Genomic DNA, 18,715 nt, shown 5'->3' on the forward strand with positions numbered 1-18,715 from the left:
AGAAAAAATACTTCCCACGTATTCCCTGCGTGTCGCAGAAGGCGACTAAAAGGGGAGGGAGCGGGGGGCTGGAAATCCTCCCCTCTCGTTTTTTTTTCTCTTTTTTTTTTTTCCAAAAGAAGGGACAGAGAAGGGGGCCAGGTAAGGATATTCCCTCTAAGGCCCAGTCATCTGTTCTTAACGCTACCTCGCTAACGCGGGAAATGGCGAATAGTATGAAAGAAAAAAGAAAGATATATATATATATATATATATATATATATATATATATATATATATATATATATATATGTGTGTGTGTGTGTGTGTGCTAGAAAACAAATATCTTGCAGATTTGTGGAAATTGATGAGCTCATTATCTTTTTGTCTTATGTTTAACTCATGGAGGGACATTAAGAGACACGAGTGCCTCGTGTTCTACTTAATACCACTTACAGTTTTAACTTGAAGCTTTCGCAATTTCTAATGAATCTAAAGTACCCACAGTCTCACTGCTTTTCTTCTAAGAAAATCCAAGTCATTGTATTATCGATAAAGCCTTAACTAGAATAATATCTACCATGTTGGCCAAATTGTTATCAAGGTGCCACTCAACTCTCGAGAATTTATCAAAAGACTTTGACTACATTCAAAAGAATTTCTGTTGGTCCTGTTATGATTTTGTGTAACCTAATCTCTATTTTTCAAATATACATTGTTTTCTTTTTGGCCATTAAGCGCTCATCAGGAATGGTCCGTTATGCTTGAATTTCTAAATACTAATTGCTTTTCTTTGATACATTACCTTGTTTTTTCAGTTCCATCAAGGGAATTAGTTGGTTGGCTAGATGGCATGTAGTCCTATCAACTAACAGGGGTCTTTAAGGTCGCCAACGTCAGATTGTTAGTACGACTCAACTTTAACACCAGATGTTAAACATAATCCTAAAACTACTTATATTCTCACTATGTATATGGCTCATGGCTCTGACCATGGGATTTTCTTTATTTTGAGCTTGACAGTTGTTATGTTCTACACTGACCATTGTGTCCCAGTGCTTAATCTAAAAGTAAGTTTAACATGATTAACTTCGTTTAAGACCAAATGTAAGACTATTCATGTTGTAGGTGGGTTAACTAATTATGTGAAATAACTGTTAAAGGAAATTGATAAACCTTTCTGTGTCATTCCCCGCAAGAGTTTCCCCAGTATGCCCGGGAGATTTAAATCACTTAGCGCAGCTGTCTCTTGTGCTACCCTGTATATTTCAAGTATACTTTTATGTAAAAGAGATTGTCTTGGCTGCGTATAAAACATCCCACCTAGAACAGCTATTCTAACCGAAGTGATTTTACAGTGTCATTCATCTTTAAAGTCTTTTGATTCATACAAGGGTTTGCTTTATCAATATGAGTGAATCAACTTCCTTTTATCTAGTCTTGGTCAGGGAGCAATTAGATATCATACGATTTCAAAGCATTTTTCACTCCTGTTATTGAGAGCAGTATTCCTGTTCTAATTCTATTGCGAAAGCGGTATCATTAGTATTATGAATGACTAGGCAAGAATGAGAGGTAGATTTAAAAGTAGATGATTGAATGACCTGAAAAAAAGTTAGAAGAGCTGGACATGTAGATGAAGATGCCGAGTTAGATTTGGAATTTGATGCAATGGAAACGTCCTGTATATGGAATAATTAGTGCTCTGGTCGCTGATCGTTGTACTTTATGCACTCCCATTACTCCTAAGAACTCGAGTGATATGATATGTTCAAGTAACTTAAGAAACAGGACAGACTTTGAAGAAATTAAAGGTTACCGCGATGGCTTTCAGTGGTGAGAACGTCATTTAAATTCTCCCGCTGGGTCGGCCGATGCTCAGCTGCTTTACCTTCCAAAACAACAGGGATGGCAACTCAGGTGGACGAATTTACCCTTGAATCTGTGAGGGATTATATGATATCCCGGGGTGGGAGAGTGACAAATCATGAACTGGTGAAGCACTTTAAGGTCTTCTTAACAAATCCTACATGTAAAGGTAAGTCAAAAGGAAAATCAGTGTTGGAATTGACCAGGAAGGCCAGTGTTTACATCCGTAATTTCACCTGTTGCGATCAGCAGGTAAATGTTTATTTGGTCATTCGACAATAAAACTCCTATTTTTACTGAATTGATTTCCCTGTATCAGTTACATGAATGCTGCTAACAAGCTGGAAATATGTTGACAGTGATAATTACTGTTAGGCAAGTGTAATTATGGTGGAGATGAGTCATACTGGCTGTTGTCACCGTTATCATTGGCCTGGAATTAAAGCACTGATCAGAGGTTCATGCAGACCATATGATTAAATTGCATTTTTTTATGTTGTAAGTCGATATGAATAACTGTCATCACATCTGGGAACCATTAATTGCGTACCCACTGTTTCAATTTCCTCTCTGGGCTGAAAACTGTTCTGCCAGTGAAGTTTTCTACCTGAGTGTTTTGACCTGTCGGAGCAAGATTAGCCAGGCTTGGGAGCAGGTAACACTGTTTGTAGAAAAATTGAAATGATTGAAATCACTTAAAGCCCCTGAAAATATTTGTTTATTTACAGTATATTTCAGCAGTTCACTTTTGTCAAAATGTATATTGCAAGTTAATGCATTTTACAACTCATTTCTTGTTGTAAGCATAAAACTTGTTAAGAGTCCAGTTTAGCTCCGCATTTCTGTAATTGGATAATGAGTGCTTTTGTTTTGCAATGCTAGTGTAGTTTTTAGAGAGCACATAACATGAGCATAGCATGATTTTGCTCATTTTATTTCATTCCGTGATGTGGAATAAGGCAATACAAGTAAGGGTTTTGTATATTGTTGAAAATCTAGGTTTGATTAATGTAACGTCAAGAGAACTTATCACACCCTCACTTCATGTACCTAACAGTCAATTAATATTTAGTATCTTAGGCATAATATCCCAAGTCATCCATGAATGAATGTTGTGTAAGTTCCGCTGAAAGTCAACATTTAGATGACAGACCAAAAGGCTATATGGTTTCTGCTATACGTTTGTGTAGATTCTCTTGATTTTTTTTAAAGTTTACATACTATTATATTAACCCCACATTTTCCCTGATATACTAACCCTCACCTTAGTGAAATTTTGTGCTTCAAATCTTGCTCTACAAATTTTATTTTACTCTTTAAACGCTACACTTGCATTTCAAAGCAAAAGCATTTAATGTCGAAATGGTAATGCGGACTTAAACTGTACTTTTATGAAAATTGGTAATTATTTAGTTTTCATAAGCCAGCTTATTTAGACACAATATGGATTGTTCAGCATCACAGTAGAATATATGAGATTGTTTTGTTTTGGTAATGTAGTGATCATAGAACATAACAAGACTGATGCAGGAGTGGGGTTGGCTGTTAAATTTAAGAAAATGTTGGGTATGTCAACTTAATGTTGGTGAATCATTTATGGAAATCAGCAGAATTTATGTGCTTTCCTGTAGGATCAAACATTTTTCTTTTATTCAACATTACACTTAAATAATTCAGTGACATTGTTTCCTGCAGCCATATGTCCTGTGGTCCAGAATATTTGCCAATATGTTTCCTCATGTGGATGCACTAAATGGCCAGCAATGGATGTAAACACTGTTGCAGCCAAATATTTCTTTAGATAATGTCAAAAATAAGATACATTTCTGCCGCTAGGGGTATTTACGTTTTTATAGGTTCTGTTGATCTCTACATGTGCTTCACCCGTGCTGTTTTTGTGTTATCCTCACATTGTCCCTGATCTTCATAACCCTCACCACTTTTGAGTTTATGTATTATTTTAGCTTCAAATAAGATTTTCCAGACATGCTGCACCCTGCTTAGTCTGTTTTCTAAACATTACACTTCCATTGTGAAACAGTATCATTCATATTCTAAAGATGATACAGTAGCAGCACTGAATAGATACTACATGAAATTTTTTTTTAAAGATAGTGTTGATTGGGTTAGTTGATTCTTTGCGATTGAAATTACCCCTCGACCAGCCCATTCAAACCTAATGTCGTGAAATTATGTTATCACTTTTAGACAGTTTCTGAAGTAAGCGTAGATGAATGTATTCCACATTATTCTTAAAAAATACTTGTTTAAAAGATAACCCTCTCTGACAAAAAAATAAAAGAATTGGATTGGGTTTGAAGCATAAGGATATGTAGAGAAAAAAATGAATTTTTGGGAAAATAGTTTGATTTTTGTATATCTTACATTTTTCAATGTGTGCCAGATTTAAAGACTGAAATTGCTAAAAGGAAATGATGAAATCTTTCATCTTCATTTTCAGTTGCCTTTAAGATGATTTCTGCTGAGTTTGATGGAACTGTGTACTTTGTAAACCTAGATACAAATCATGTGACAGTTCTTCATTTCAGTTTCATGGGCACTGACCACATTGGAATTGCTGTTATATATTTTTGGAACTATTTCTTCAGTACTGTCACTTCATATGTATCTTTCATTGGTGCTGAAGACTTGATATGTGCCCCTACAGCCTGTTCTGGGCCTGAGCTACCTCATTGTAACTAATCATTCTTGTTGTTAGGTAATGATTTGTTACCTTTTAATCATTTGTGTTCTAGCTTGTGATGCACAGACTTCGTAATCTGTGCATCCTGGCTAATCAGTTATACTGTATGCATAAATGCCTCCTAAGTTATAGTTAATTGGGTTGTCCATAATGTTTCCAGTTACCAGGAGGTAGTGGGTGGAACAGTTTTCTCCACTGTACCTGTGGCACCTTTTGGTTTTAGCGGTGTTATTTTTAAAGCTTTCCTTGCGCTACCTCGCAAACGCGGGAGACAGCAGCAGCAAAAAAAAAAAAAAAATTAAAGCTTACAGTGGCTTTTATGCCATTTGGAAATTATTCTTGGTGTAGATTGGATTTTCCTAGTGTAAATTGTGATGCATCTATCCTGTGTGCATTCCTTAGAAGAAAGTGAGATTGATTTCATTCATATTGGTGTAGTTTTTAGATTTGATAGTATTAGCTTTTATATGATCTCTTCATATTGTTTAGTAATAATTTTGCCAAACCAAAGGAGTTATTATTAGATAATGTTGTTTGAAGAGTATAAGTGCTCTGAGGAAGGTCATCATAAGTTTTGTCTTCCTTTACTAGGTTTAAACCAGCATATTAGCTGATGTATTCAGAATGAATAACCTCATCCTTGCTGAATAGAGATAACGGGTTAGTATAAATGGGATCTAACTTGAAAGAGGTAGGGTACTCAGAATTCAGTAAAGTTGAAATTGAATGTTTCATCCAAAAATATGTACTTAAGATTTTTGTAGATGGTCTTAAAAAGTACTTTAACTTTGGTTTCGATATGGAAAATGCAACTCATATATACATAAATAGTTTTGTTGGATTAGTCTTAACTCTCAAGCAAACACACTGATCAGCTTATTGGCATTATGAACTTTATATCCTCATTAGTATCTTTCTCAGTTGCATGATCACATACTGCCCTCTAACAGCAAGTATTTGAATGCTGTACCATGAGTTTGGTAGCTGGTTGCATGACCTCTTGGCTGTACTGCCCATAATGTAGTGTACTCAGCTAACACACAAGTGGTACAGGGTTCAAATCCGCTGTCAGAGGGCATTGTCTGTTTTCTGAAAGTGTGCATTCATTTACATTGTATTTGTAAAATACATGATCATAAAGTATTAGAGAAAAAGTTATATTTAGGCACTTATATTTAAGTCCTTGTATGTCCGCAATTATAGCTGTTTGGGATGGGGAAGCTAGTAAAACTTCAGGTGTGTCCCTAGGGTTTTGTGGGTAGTTGTACTTTTCAGTGATTAGTGCAGTAGGTTTATGAAATAACTCCGGCCTTTTAAAGATTTTGAAATAAGTAAGAAGTTTTTACAGTGATATTTCACTTAATGGGGCAGTCATTATTTGTATTTTTCTTGAAATTTTGTAGAACGGCTGTGTCAGATGGGTATATCTTCTGTAGTTGTTTTTAGAAGGTTGAAAGTTATTTTACTGAATTATTGAAAAGTGTCATTTAATATTTCATTAATAGAAAAATTATCCCTGGGGATAGGGGATAAAGAATACTTCCCACGTATTCCCTGCGTGTCGTAGAAGGCGACTAAAAGGGGAGGGAGCGGAGGGCTGGAAATCCTCCCCTCTCGCTTTTTTTTTTAGTTTTCCAAAAGAGGGAACAGAGAAGGGGGCCAGGTGAGGATATTCCCTCAAAGGCCCAGTCCTCTGTTCTCAACGCTACCTCGCTAATGCGGGAAATGGCGAATAGTATGAAAGAAAGAAAGAAGAAAATTAAATTGATTTCTCAGGGAATAGGGGAGAAATGGTGCACATCTGATGGTTGTCACTGAAAGTAACCAACAGGCAGGTGCAGGGGGCTAGAAATCCTCTTATTACATGTGTTATTACTCTGAAATTAGGAGCAAGAGGAGTGAGACACATATTTTTTGTAGTAAAGCTCAGTTATATGCTCCTGATGCTATCTTGCTAAGGTAAGACAAGGCAAACAGGTATATATTAAAAAAAGTGAATGTTATGAACACTAGAATTCAAGTGAAAGACATAAATTATGCAATTATGGTTAATGATACAAGCATTAGTAAAAAGATCTGTTTCTCTCATGTCACATAGTTCTTTCAAGAGAAGTTGAACAGTACTAAACGAAAGTACTGCTAAGCACCTACTCTTGATAGAATTTTGTACTGTGCCATACCATAAAATGAAAGAAAGTTAGTTTTATTGATGATTGAGTTATTAACTGTAACTTGCAACATTAATGGCTTTTAGATTTTTGTCTCCCTTTCATTAGTGTATTTGCAAATTAAACATTAATTAGAAGCAATATTACTTTTCCATATAAGAAAAATAATTGCTTTACTTACGGCTTTTCAGTTATTCATAATTTAGAAATTATGTATAGTAAGAGCAGGGGCACTTGCCAATAAATCCTTTGTTGAGGAAATATGGGCAAAGGATGTGAAAACATCTGAGTTGCCAGTCATTCATTCTAGATTTGCTTCTCCATTACTTACTGCACCCAGGACTTTTTAATGCCCCAGACCTATGTCACATAATCAGCTTTCAGAAGCATTCCCTACCATTTATGATACATCAGTCACTAAGTTTGGGAATATGATACTCTCTGAGCTCCACCAATGTTTTTTGCCTACAAATGTAACACTGTACCCTTATGTTTCATGTCAGTTTATGTGGTGATGATACCTAAGTTGGGTGCCACATCATTTGTACTGCTAGTACACACCATTATCTGCTTCAGAGAAGTTTATGCAGTTATGCAGTATGGATAAGTTTAATGAGCAAGATAGAGGCAGGTAAAAGAAATTAAGAAAAATAATTTCTATTTGGACAGATGTCTAGCAGTGGGATACACTTGGTGTGGCAGTGAACTTAATCCTATTTCAGAATAAATTGTTTATGAAAAATATTGTCCAAAGAAGCATTGGTTACAGCAACCTAAAGAGAAATTTCTCCATAAAACACATTTACCAGTCTGGAAAACCCCAGGACTACTTCAAGAGACAGCTATATGTTAGAAAACAGCAGAGTTTGACTTTGTTAATAAAGGTAAAAGTTTTAGACAAAGTTCAAGTACTAATCCCTGAGATTAGGGGAGAAAGAATAATACCCACATATCTCTTGTCTGTCTTTTAAGGCAACTAGGAGAGGTAGAAGCAATGGACTGGAAAGCCTTCTCTTGCCAGGCAAGGATTTTTCTTCATAAGCTCATTTTTCTGTTCATGATTCCTAGCTAAGGCTGGGGAACATGTAAGAGGCATGAAAGAAAGGAAGAGTAAGCTTTTATTTTTTCACTCGGATGCTTGAAAGAAATATATACTGATACTTCTCTTGAAATACATGTTAGTGCCTCATTGTTTATCAAGTTTTTATTGTTGTCATCTTTTATATTAATAGTTAAACGAGGTTTTAGTTTTTTATGTTTTAGTTTCATATAATGTGAAACTCCTGCATCACTCAAACTACATATGTAATCAAAGTGTATAAGCAAGCTTCAACTGGTAATGGAGTTGGTAGGCCATGCTTCACATGATTCATTACAATACCCACAAGTAACTTATTTTTAAACAGTTCTTAGAGTCTCATTGCTTACAAACTGTTATTGCTTATTTTGTTGTAGCTTACTTTTTCACATTTCTTGTACAACTTCATGTTTCCCAAACATTCAGTGCTGATCTGTGGGAAGGCAGATAAACAGCTTAGCACTTGGCTTGTAGTTAGATACTGACCTGTATAGTACCAGGTTCAAATAATTTGTATTATTTTTATAGCAGCATCTGTTCCATACACTATTGGGTTTATAAGCTGTGGAAGGACCTTTGTAATTGGATTGATGTTCATTTGATGGGAGCATTCTGATCTCCAGGCAAAAGAAACCATGGTTGAAGGGAAACACCAACATTAAACTTTGTTTTCTTGAAATTAAGATTCATCACCTTTAAAATCCAAAGCTTATACTTAATATATCTGTGTTGTTCTTTTTATTATTGATTCTTTTTAGGTTTTAGTCAGAGTTGACAATTTTTTTGTATCTTTTTATTTCAAGTTTTTCCTTTTTATATTTCTTAGTTGTTTCAATGATTTCTATAGACATTTGTATTTTATATTTAGGAAATATGAAATAAAAAACTGTCATTTAACTTGAAAAATGAATTATTTAAGCAATGAATAACAGTAGAGTATTACTCTAGCTTTTTATGTGAATAAGGAGTAGCAATAGCAAAAGTCCAGTTTTTAATTTTCTTTTAACTGAACTGGCTGCAGATTAAGATCATATCTGTTGCAGGTTAGTACAGTATTAGATTTCAAGATAAGTATCAAGTAAAATCAAACATATTAACATTGGCCTCAAGTGTCAAGATGGTTAAGGCCCTGTAAGCCACTTGTTTCAGCTGGGGTATACAGTATATCATCCCCCAGTAAAAAAAATTTTTGTTCACGGTCATTAGGGCTGGGATGTACACAATTAAAGCTCCAGGATCAGCCACCTTTGCCTTAAGGCAGAAAATACAGCCATTAATGCTGTAGTGACAGTGCATGTTTTATAAAAAAGGAATTCAAACGGCAACAGACCCTGGGTCCTTTCGAGGCTTTATGTGATAGTAGATATCAGACACACAGATTAGGGTGGTGCAAGTTAGAAGATACACAGATAATTCGGAGAGAATAACATGAAAATTGTCATTGTAACGAAGGAGGCACAAGTAATTTCTGTCATGGACGTGAAGTGAAATATTTATTGTCTGTTGTTAAATGTATCTGCAGCACTGGTTTTAGTTACTTTGTCAAATTGTTCATTATGTTAACAATCCTGTTACCAGATGGTATGGCTTTTTTTTTTTCTTACAGTATCCAGTTTAAGTAGGGTTGTTAAGGAGGCCCCCTATGAGGAATGTGCTCTTACATTATTTAATGATTTGTAAAGCTATGGCACTCTTAAGGAGATAGATATTCATATTGAAAACCCTTGGCAATCAAATTTGTTTAATTTAGCATGAAAAAAAAACTGTATGCTAAAGAAAACTTGGATATTTTTCAGTTGTTGAGTACTATTCCAAATAAGATTTTAAACGGATAGATTTAACTGTAGCCTGTGCTCATGTTTACATAATGCTATCTGCAGTGGTGTTACCTTTTAGTACATCAACATGAAAAGAAGTAAGCATTAAGATGCACACATAAGGAATAATGTAATGTGTAAAGATATGAGAAAATGGGTAAAACTAGGATATTCTTTTTTTGTATATATATATATATTGTAGTTTCTCAATATCATTTGTTTTCTTTTATTATCTCTATATGTCTTGCATATTATGATTTTGTCTCTTTTTTCTATTTCAGAAGTTGCTAGAAACAAGTTTAAACAGTATGTCAACACGCTTGCAAATATCAGCCAAGAGGGAGGCGAAAAGTATCTTGTTCTTAAAAGGAAATTCAGAGTTGGCACCCCACTTTCTGAATCTGAGTACTTAAGCCCCAGTGATTCACCTTCCACTGGACACTTTAGTAGTCCCAACCAGTTCAATACCTGTGGTACACCTCAACATAATGCAGCTTACAGCCCACAAGCTTTCAGCCCAATGGCAGCTCCTGCACCTCCACTTCCTTCGAGATCAGCTCCTCCTTATAGGGCTCCACCTCCTTATAGACCTCCCCCTGTGGTAGCTCCGACCCATCAGGGTTACTCATCTACGGAAGACTTGAAATACAGTGATCAAAGATATGAACCCCCACCCCCACACTTTAATGGACGGCACCAGGACAGTGGTGACTCAAGGTATGCTGCAGAACTTCCTGTATATTCACCGGGAGAACCACGGTACCCATCTGTAAATGAAACAAGGTTCCTTCCAACTTCAGAGCCACACTTCGGTGAAGTCCGGTACCCATATGATGAGCCCTGCTGACCTGGGGATTCCTCCAGCCCCACAGATGGTTCGCCCCCCAAGTTCTCTGTCAACATCATCAAGTACTTTATCTCCATATGGTGGAACCCCAGGCCCTCAGTCCTCTCCAGTACCTTATGGAGGGTATAGTAGTCCTCCCATGGCACCATTACAAGCATCCCGTCCAAAAAGTCTTCCAGTTCACCAGATGTCATCAGTTTCTTCCCTCTCAGAAGATGGTGACTCTGTGTCAATATCTGCCACAACAACAGTTTCTTCTGCTTCTACTCCCTCATCTGACGAGCCCCCACCTCCTGTGCCACCAAGAAAAAGACCTGGAGACAATAAGGAGAACCAAAGACCTGCACCAGAGGGTAAAGAAGTTGGAAAGAATGTAAGTAAAATCAACTTTTTAAGTGTGGTACACATTATTTGCCAAAAAGAGTTTTAGTTTGGAGTGTCACTGTCATGACCTTGATAAATGTATGGAATCAATTTTCCATGAATAGATGCTGTATATAAACAACATATTAAACCCCAGGTAGAATGGATTTTATTTAGATTGAGTTTGGGTAGTGATAGAAAAATTCCCCATAAATAGAATATATATACGGTTTATATATGTGCTTTGTGGAAGGTGTTACAGTTATATGGTGTGTATAGAAGCAAAGCTCTTAGAAGCAGAGGGGTTTTTTATTGAGATCTCAGTGTGTGTGTGTGTGTGTGTGTGTATGGAGGGTGAGTGTTTCCAGGTGAAGGTGGATTTACAGCAGGGGTGTCTGATGTCATCATAGTGGTTTAATTTGTTAACGGATGGTGATGAGGGAGGTAGTTGCAAAGGTTTTGGAGAGAAGGGCTGGTATGCAGTCTTTAGTGGGTGAATGGGGCCTGGGAATGAGTCAGTAGTTGTTTGCTGATGATACAACACTGTGTGTAAAAGGTGGACGTTGAGAGTAACTGACAAAAAGCAAGTTTATCAGGTTTAGTAATGCAGACAGTTTAGTTGGGATGTGAGTTTGAGTGAAGAACACTTTGAAGATTTGAGATGTTTTAGATATCTGGGAGTGGACATGACAGCAAGTGGAATCATGGAAGTGATGACTCATGGGGTGGGTGAGGGTGCAAAGGCTCTTTGACAATTGAGGAATGTGTGGAAAGAGAGGTTGCTATTAGGGAAGGCAAAATTGGGTATGATTAAAGTTATAGCATTTTCAGCAATTTTGTATGGATGCAAGGCATGGGCTACACATAAGAGAGGCATAAGGTACAGATAAGAATGTATAGAAAAGGGAGTTTTTGTTGGAAATTAAATGTCTGAGAACAACATATGGTGTGAGGAGGGTTGATTAAATGATATAGGGTAAGAGAGAGGTGTGGTTATAAGAAGAGTATGGTTGAAAGCTGAAGAGGATGCACTGAATGCTCTCGACGTATGGAGAGCTTGAATAAGGATATATGCGTCATAAGTGGAGGGGATACGGTGAAGAGTTAGACCAAATTGGATTGAAGAGGGTTTTGAGTGCATGAGGCCCAAACATGCAGGAGCATGAGAGGTATGCATGGGCATAGAATGAATTAGAGCAATGTGGTATAAAGAGGTTGATTTGCTGTCAGAGGGAAATCATGGTAAAGTCTGGTTGTGGATAAGCAGCTGTGGTTTCAGTGCATTACACATGACAGCTACAGAGTAGATATAAAAAAAGTGTGTTTTTTTTTTGTTTGTTTCTGGTGCTGCCATGCTAACATTGGAAATAGCAAACTTCCCATGTATTCCCTGTGTGTCGTAGAAGGTGACTAAAAGGGGAGGGAGCGGGGGGCTGGAAATCCTCCCATCTCGTTTTTTTAATTTTCCAAAAGAAGGAGCAGAGAAGGGGTGAGGATATTCCCTCAAAGCCTCAGTTGTCTGTTCTTAACGCTACCTTCACTATTAATGTGGGGAATGGCGAATAGTATGAAAGAAAGAAAGAAAGATATATATATATATATATATATATATATATATATATATATATATATATATATATATATATATATATATATCCCTGGGGATAGGGGACAAAGAATACTTCCCACGTATTCCCTGCGTGTCGTGAGAGGCGACTAAAAGGGGAGGGAGCGGGGGGCTGGAAATCCTCCCCTCTCGTTTTTTTTTTAATTTTCCAAAAGAAGGAACAGAGAATTGGGCCAGGTGAGGGTAGTCCCTCATAGGCCCAGTCATCTGTTCTTAACGCTACCTCGCTAATGCGGGAAATGGCGAATAGTTTGAAAGAAAGAAAAAATATTCCCTAGTGATAAAGGAGAAAGAATATTCCCACATTTTCCCTGTGTGTCATAGAAGGCAAATAAAAGGGGAGGGAGTGGAGGACTAGAAATCCTTCCCTCTCGTTTTTTTTTTTTTTTCCTATTTTCCAAAAGGGAGCAGAGAAGGGGGCCAAGTGAGGATGTTCCCTCAGAGGAATATGTCTCGTCTCCCAAGACGGATGTGTTCTTACGTTCTGATATATATATATATATATATATATATTTTTTTTTTTTTTTTTTTTTTTGCTGTCTCCCGCGTTTGCGAGGTAGCGCAAGGAAACAGACGAAAGAAATGGCCCAACCCACCCCCATACACATGTATATACATACGTCCACACACGCAAATATACATACCTACACAGCTTTCCATGGTTTACCCCAGACACCTCACATGCCTTGATTCAATCCACTGACAGCACGTCAACCCCGGTATACCACAGAAATCCTCCCCTCCTTGTATTTTTTTAACTTTCTAAAATGGGAAACAGATATATATATATATATATATATATATATATATATATATATATATATATATATATTTTTTTTTATTTATTATTTTATTTTGCTTTGTCGCTGTCTCCCGCTATATATATATATATATATTATTTTTATTATTTTTTTTTTTTTTTATTTATTTATTATACTTTGTCGCTGTCTCCCGCGTTTGCGAGGTAGCGCAAGGAAACAGACGAAAGAAATGGCCCAAACCCCCCCCCCCCCCCCCCCCCCCCCCCCCATACACATGTATATACATACGTCCACACACGCAAATATACATACCTACACAGCTTTCCATGGTTTACCCCAGACGCTTCACATGCCTTGATTCAATCCACTGACAGCACGTCAACCCCGGTATACCACATCGCTCCAATTCACTCTATTCCTTGCCCTCCTTTCACCCTCCTGCATATATATATGCATATATACCTACTTTTTTTTTTTTATTTTGCTTTGTCGCTGTCTCCTGCATTTGCGAGGTAGCGCAAGGAAACAGAAGAAAGAAATTGCTATACCTACTTACTACAAAAAATACCCCTTTGGGTCATGTGAGCTGAGGGAACAGTACGAATTGAGGAAATGTGTTTCATATGTGCTTTCAACCACTAAGAACCGTGGATATACTTTAAATCTATTTTCGTTTGTTTTTAGTTTTTCTTTGTCATTTTCAAGCATGTTTTTTAGCATAACCTTTTTGCTGTTGTTGGATTACCTTTTTTTTTTTATTAATTTCATATTGTAGTGCTAAATGCAACAAATTGAGACAAAAAAAAAAGAAAAATACAACTTCAGGTTACTTGTGTTGGGAGGATGCAGCACTTTAAAGGAAACCTAAAGGAAACACTGAAGCATATGGAATGTGGCCAGTGTTTGTTATGTTGAATATATGGAGATCTAGAGTTCGAGTTGTTTGCCGAGCCATATTTTCTTTTTTATAGAATTTCATTTTATTGTTTCAGCATGCTGGCAGGTGACCAGTGTTGTATGTGCAATGAGAAGTTTGATGTCCAGTTTTCAATAACTTGTAGGTTTTGCATAAACAGGCAGATCTTGGAGGAAAAGCTGACTGCATGTACTCATAAGTTAACCGCTGTAACCCACAGGGTATATGTCCTTGAAGAGATTGTCCAAACCAGCTTGCTGGTTTCATTAAGGAGTGGGCCAGTGATTTTGGGAAGCAGGGTCTGGGTATTGAAACACTTCAAGGTAAACATTTTCTCTCATCAGGAAATGCAACCTTCCTAAGTAGTGAAATGAGGTGCTAAGCCCCTTTGTTGCCAAAAGTGACAATTTTTTTTCTGGCTTTGGATGATGTTGAGAAAAACAAACATGAGGTAATGCTAGTTGGTGACCTTCTTAGGTCAGCTGGAGAAATTCAGTACCAGTAACCATTGATGCTGTAAATGTTTTTTGTTTTATAGGTACCAGGGTAGACGATGTGTCCAGTGCTGTACAAGAGGCCTGTGTAGTTGCTGATGATAATACACTTTCTGTTTCTTACAAAGTTACGAATGATGTATCGAAGAGAGATTGGGAGAGCTGTTAAAGAACTGTTGATAGTTTGCTGACAATTTTCAGACAAAATTAATGACATAATTGTTTCAGGAATACTGCTCAGGAATGGCACTGGGAACACCATCAGTCATGTAATGTCTCATTTATTGATGAGTGAACCTCTGATTTCAGGAGGGAGTCGAGTTCTTAATCTTGAGGCACCGTTTTTAAACATGGCCTGATACACTTTTTCTTGGGAACCCCACATTACAGAAATAGCTAAGTCTGCCTTTAAGAAATTAGGAATCCTGTTTAGATTCTGAAATTTCTTTTCTTCTGAACAGTTGCTCCATTTAAACAAAGGATTGATCCATCCTTGTATGGAGTACTGCTATCACATCTGGCATGGTTGTAGCTCTGTGTCCTTACTTGACAGAGTTGAATCAAAAGTGGTCCGATTTAAAACTCTTCCAGGCTGACGTCAAAACTTGACCCGCTTCTCCTGCGCCACAACGTTGGTTAACCTTCCCACCTCTGTAGGTATTACTTTGGTTTATGTCCCAAGTGCTGGCTGCTTGTGTGCCCCCACCACTAGCTAGACTGCACAATACTTGGCAAAGTGCTGCATCACATGATTATTGTGTAGCCGTTGGCAATGAAGGGTGGGCCATTTTGATAGCTGTTTTTTACCCTTCAGCTTGAAGCTTTGGAACTCGCTATCCTTTCATGCTTTTCTCAACAACTGTGACCTGGCACGTTTTAAAAGACAGGTTTTTCTCTCTCTAAAATTCCTAGATATTTTCCTTTCTCTCTCTTTTCCTTTCATTGGCCTCTCTATATTTCAATTAAAGCTCAGCCTTGATGTGGACATTTGTCCGTGACTGGAGCCTCCAACGTAAAAAAAGAAATTGTGAAGGACATACTACACATGAACAAATTGGGGGAAATGTGTTTCGGCAGGCTTCTTAGTGAGTCTACAGGTGAGTTTAGGTTTAAAGGAAAAAAAAACTGTTTGGAGCTGGCCCATCCTTCCTTCCAAAATTTATTTTTGCAACAAGACTCAGTCTTACATCAGAATATTTTATGTTAATGCATGGAGTATAAGTGACGAACTTTCAAAGTTAGAGACATCTGCATTAGAAGAATGATTATGATAAGATTAGGAATTTCTGATTCTTGGTTAGATATTAGAAAAATAATTCTTTGCCCAATACACTTTTTTCTTTTAATGAGTAACATGACATAGGCCAATCAAGGCTATCTCAGATGAAAGAAAAAGTTTAAGTAGAAAGTAATCAGGGTTTTACAAGTATCTATACACCTGACTCTTAAAGGAAGAAAGGTTATTTGAACAGGGAAAAACTAAAGATGGATGAGAATTCTACAGTTTAGCTGTTTGAGTGAAGTGATGAGGGATAGTTGTTTGAGTGAAGTGATGAGGGAAGTGAGTATGAGCTTTGGTGTGAGGAAGTTTGATCAAGTAAGTAATCAGAGTGTAAGATAGAGGTGTGGTCATAAGAAGAGTATGGTTTAAGAGAGCTAAAGAAGACGTCTTGAAATGGTTTGGAAATATCTATAGAATGAGTGAGGAGAGGTTGCCAAAGAGGATATATGTGTCAGAAGTGTAGGGGAGATGGAGAAGGGGAGACCATATTGGAGATGGAAGGATGGAATGAAAAAAAATTGAGTGCTAGGGGTATGAACTTGCAGAAGGATGAAAAGGGGTGCACAGGATAGAGTGAATTGGAGCGATGTGTTTTAAAGGGGGTGTCATGCTGTCAGTGGACTGAACCAAGGCTGGCTTGTGAAGCAGCTGGGAGAAATCATGGAAAGGGCTATTGGGCCTGGATGTGAATGTGGGATCGTGGTTTCAGCAGATTACACATGACAACTAAAGAATGGATGTGAGTGAATGGGGCCTTTTCTTCATCTGTTTCTGATGCAACCTTGTGTATGTCAGAAACTGCAAACAAGCATGAAAGAAAAAAAGGGAAAATAAAGTAGGTGGTGGTTTCTTGCTTTATGCAAAAGCTTATCTTAATTTTGTGCTGAAAAATGTAGCTGCTGATATCAACTGAATTTTTGTATCAATCTAAGTTTTTTATGAATTGTAAGTTTAGTTCATAGGCCCCCCTGCATAAATGCCAGAGTTAGAGGAAAGAACTAATCAGTTAACAGAAATCTGTAATGAATACATTTCAGTTGCACAAGGAGATTTTAAAATACTGGTATCTAAGTGGGGAGAATCTCTTTTCAATAACGCTGGATGTTCTATCTAAATTTGCACGATAGCGCTTTAATAAAATTCATTTAGCTATCTACTTATGGTGAAAACATTTTAGTCAGTTATAGAGCAAGTAGGATCTCATTCATAATGTTGAAGGTAGAGAATGCTCTGGTACAAGAAGTGATCACTGACAAATTACTTTTGAGATAATTTTCAACATTGCATGAAATACTGGTTAACATGAAAAGTTGGAAACAGTACCATTCTTGGAAATTCTAATGGTCTTTGCTTTGCTCTTGACAGGCAAATTTAGGATGATATTATCACTGAAAATGATGTAGATGTAGCTTGGAGAAGCTTCATTAAACTTTCATTGTAGAAAATCAGGCATGTCAATGTGTGTTAAATGAAGACATTTCAGCATTTGTAGATACCGGGGGAATTTGGATTCTCAAGAAGACAGAGTCATGGATTCAAGTTCATGCAGTTCAGCAAGGTCTGTTTTTAGTTGTCATAGGTAGATTTAAGTTCCTGTGATTTTAGGATTCTATTGTAACTAAGGAGCATTCTGAGTTGGAGTATGTGGGGGATTGTTTCTCCTCAGAGTAGCAGGGAGAGAAAACAAAGTAAACAGGATACCAGGAACTTACTCTTTGGTACCTATGTGCTGGATGTTAGCACTAAAAAGACCATATAATTGGACTTCAACACCACTTTTAGACAAGCACTGGTTAAATGAGGCCTCAGGGATCTACTGAATTATGATCTATCAGATGCATGCATTGCCACACATGCATTTTCTTTACCCATTAATGATTTATCTTTATTGTCATGATGCGTTATATCCTGGAGTCCCTCGTCAGTGTTATGCTTGGCTGTCATACAGGTTTTCTCTGTAGCCAGGTCAGTCTCCTTTTTACCTTGTTAGGCCTTGAAATGAAGTAGCCTCTTTGCAGAACTTAGAAAGTCTTTCTGTATTCAAGGTCAGCAACCAATCAGCTAGATGTTATGTAACACACACAATAGTGTGGTAGCATTGTATCCATTTAATCCAGGCACATTGTCTGTAGTAAACGCCACGGGCTGACCTGTTGCTTGCCCATTAAATGGTTTGTTGCTGTCATATTATGACATGTTATGAGTAATGGTGCCTGGACCCAGGTTGCAGTGGTTCAACTTATTTCCTTGAGGTGATTTCTTTTCTTCCATGGCTCCCTTTGGCTCCCTTTCCATATTGTCATATAAGTGTTTGTGACAGAGGTTTCGGTTGCATGATAGGGTGCCACACTCTTACTGAAGGAGACTTGGGTGACAAGCTCACACTACCAGATGCTAGTTTGATAACGACCCCCCCCCCCCCCCGAGAGACCCAGTACTATAACATTATATTGTCATATATTCTGAGCACGATCGTGGGATGAGCCATCCGAACCCATCCTATGAGGAGATAGGGACTTCCTGTAGTGGCTACACCACAGCTGGTCCAGCAGTGTGTGCGTTTTGTTCGTCCCCAACCGACGCTTGCGCTACGCCGCTCTATCATGGATAATCCAATTTACGTCAGTTCTTACCAGATGGTAAGATCCTGATTACTTTTGTTTTGGTTGCAGTGATGTACTTCTCGTGAGTGATAAACACACTTGGTTGCTGTCAAGATTGGTTTGATCGTTTGCTGCGTAAGGTTATCATGTTAGGATGGAGTTTGATCTTTCGTTAGTTTTATCGAAATGTTTATCTACTTTTTTTTA

General features: G+C 37.4%; 1 protein-coding gene across 1 annotated transcript in view; it reads left to right on the forward strand.

The window, feature by feature from the left end:
• The first annotated feature begins 1,869 nt into the window (after window positions 1–1,869).
• Window positions 1,870–18,715, forward strand: part of LOC139759167 (uncharacterized) — a 45,760-nt gene continuing 28,914 nt past the window's right edge. Inside the window, 3 exon segments of the mRNA XM_071681212.1 lie at window positions 1,870–2,017; window positions 9,897–10,453; window positions 10,455–10,835. Coding sequence (XP_071537313.1) covers window positions 1,888–2,017; window positions 9,897–10,453; window positions 10,455–10,835 — 1,068 coding nt within the window. The 5' untranslated portion in view covers window positions 1,870–1,887.

This window comes from Panulirus ornatus, chromosome 32 (assembly GCF_036320965.1).
Source record: "Panulirus ornatus isolate Po-2019 chromosome 32, ASM3632096v1, whole genome shotgun sequence".
Taxonomy (NCBI): Eukaryota; Metazoa; Arthropoda; class Malacostraca; order Decapoda; family Palinuridae; genus Panulirus; species Panulirus ornatus.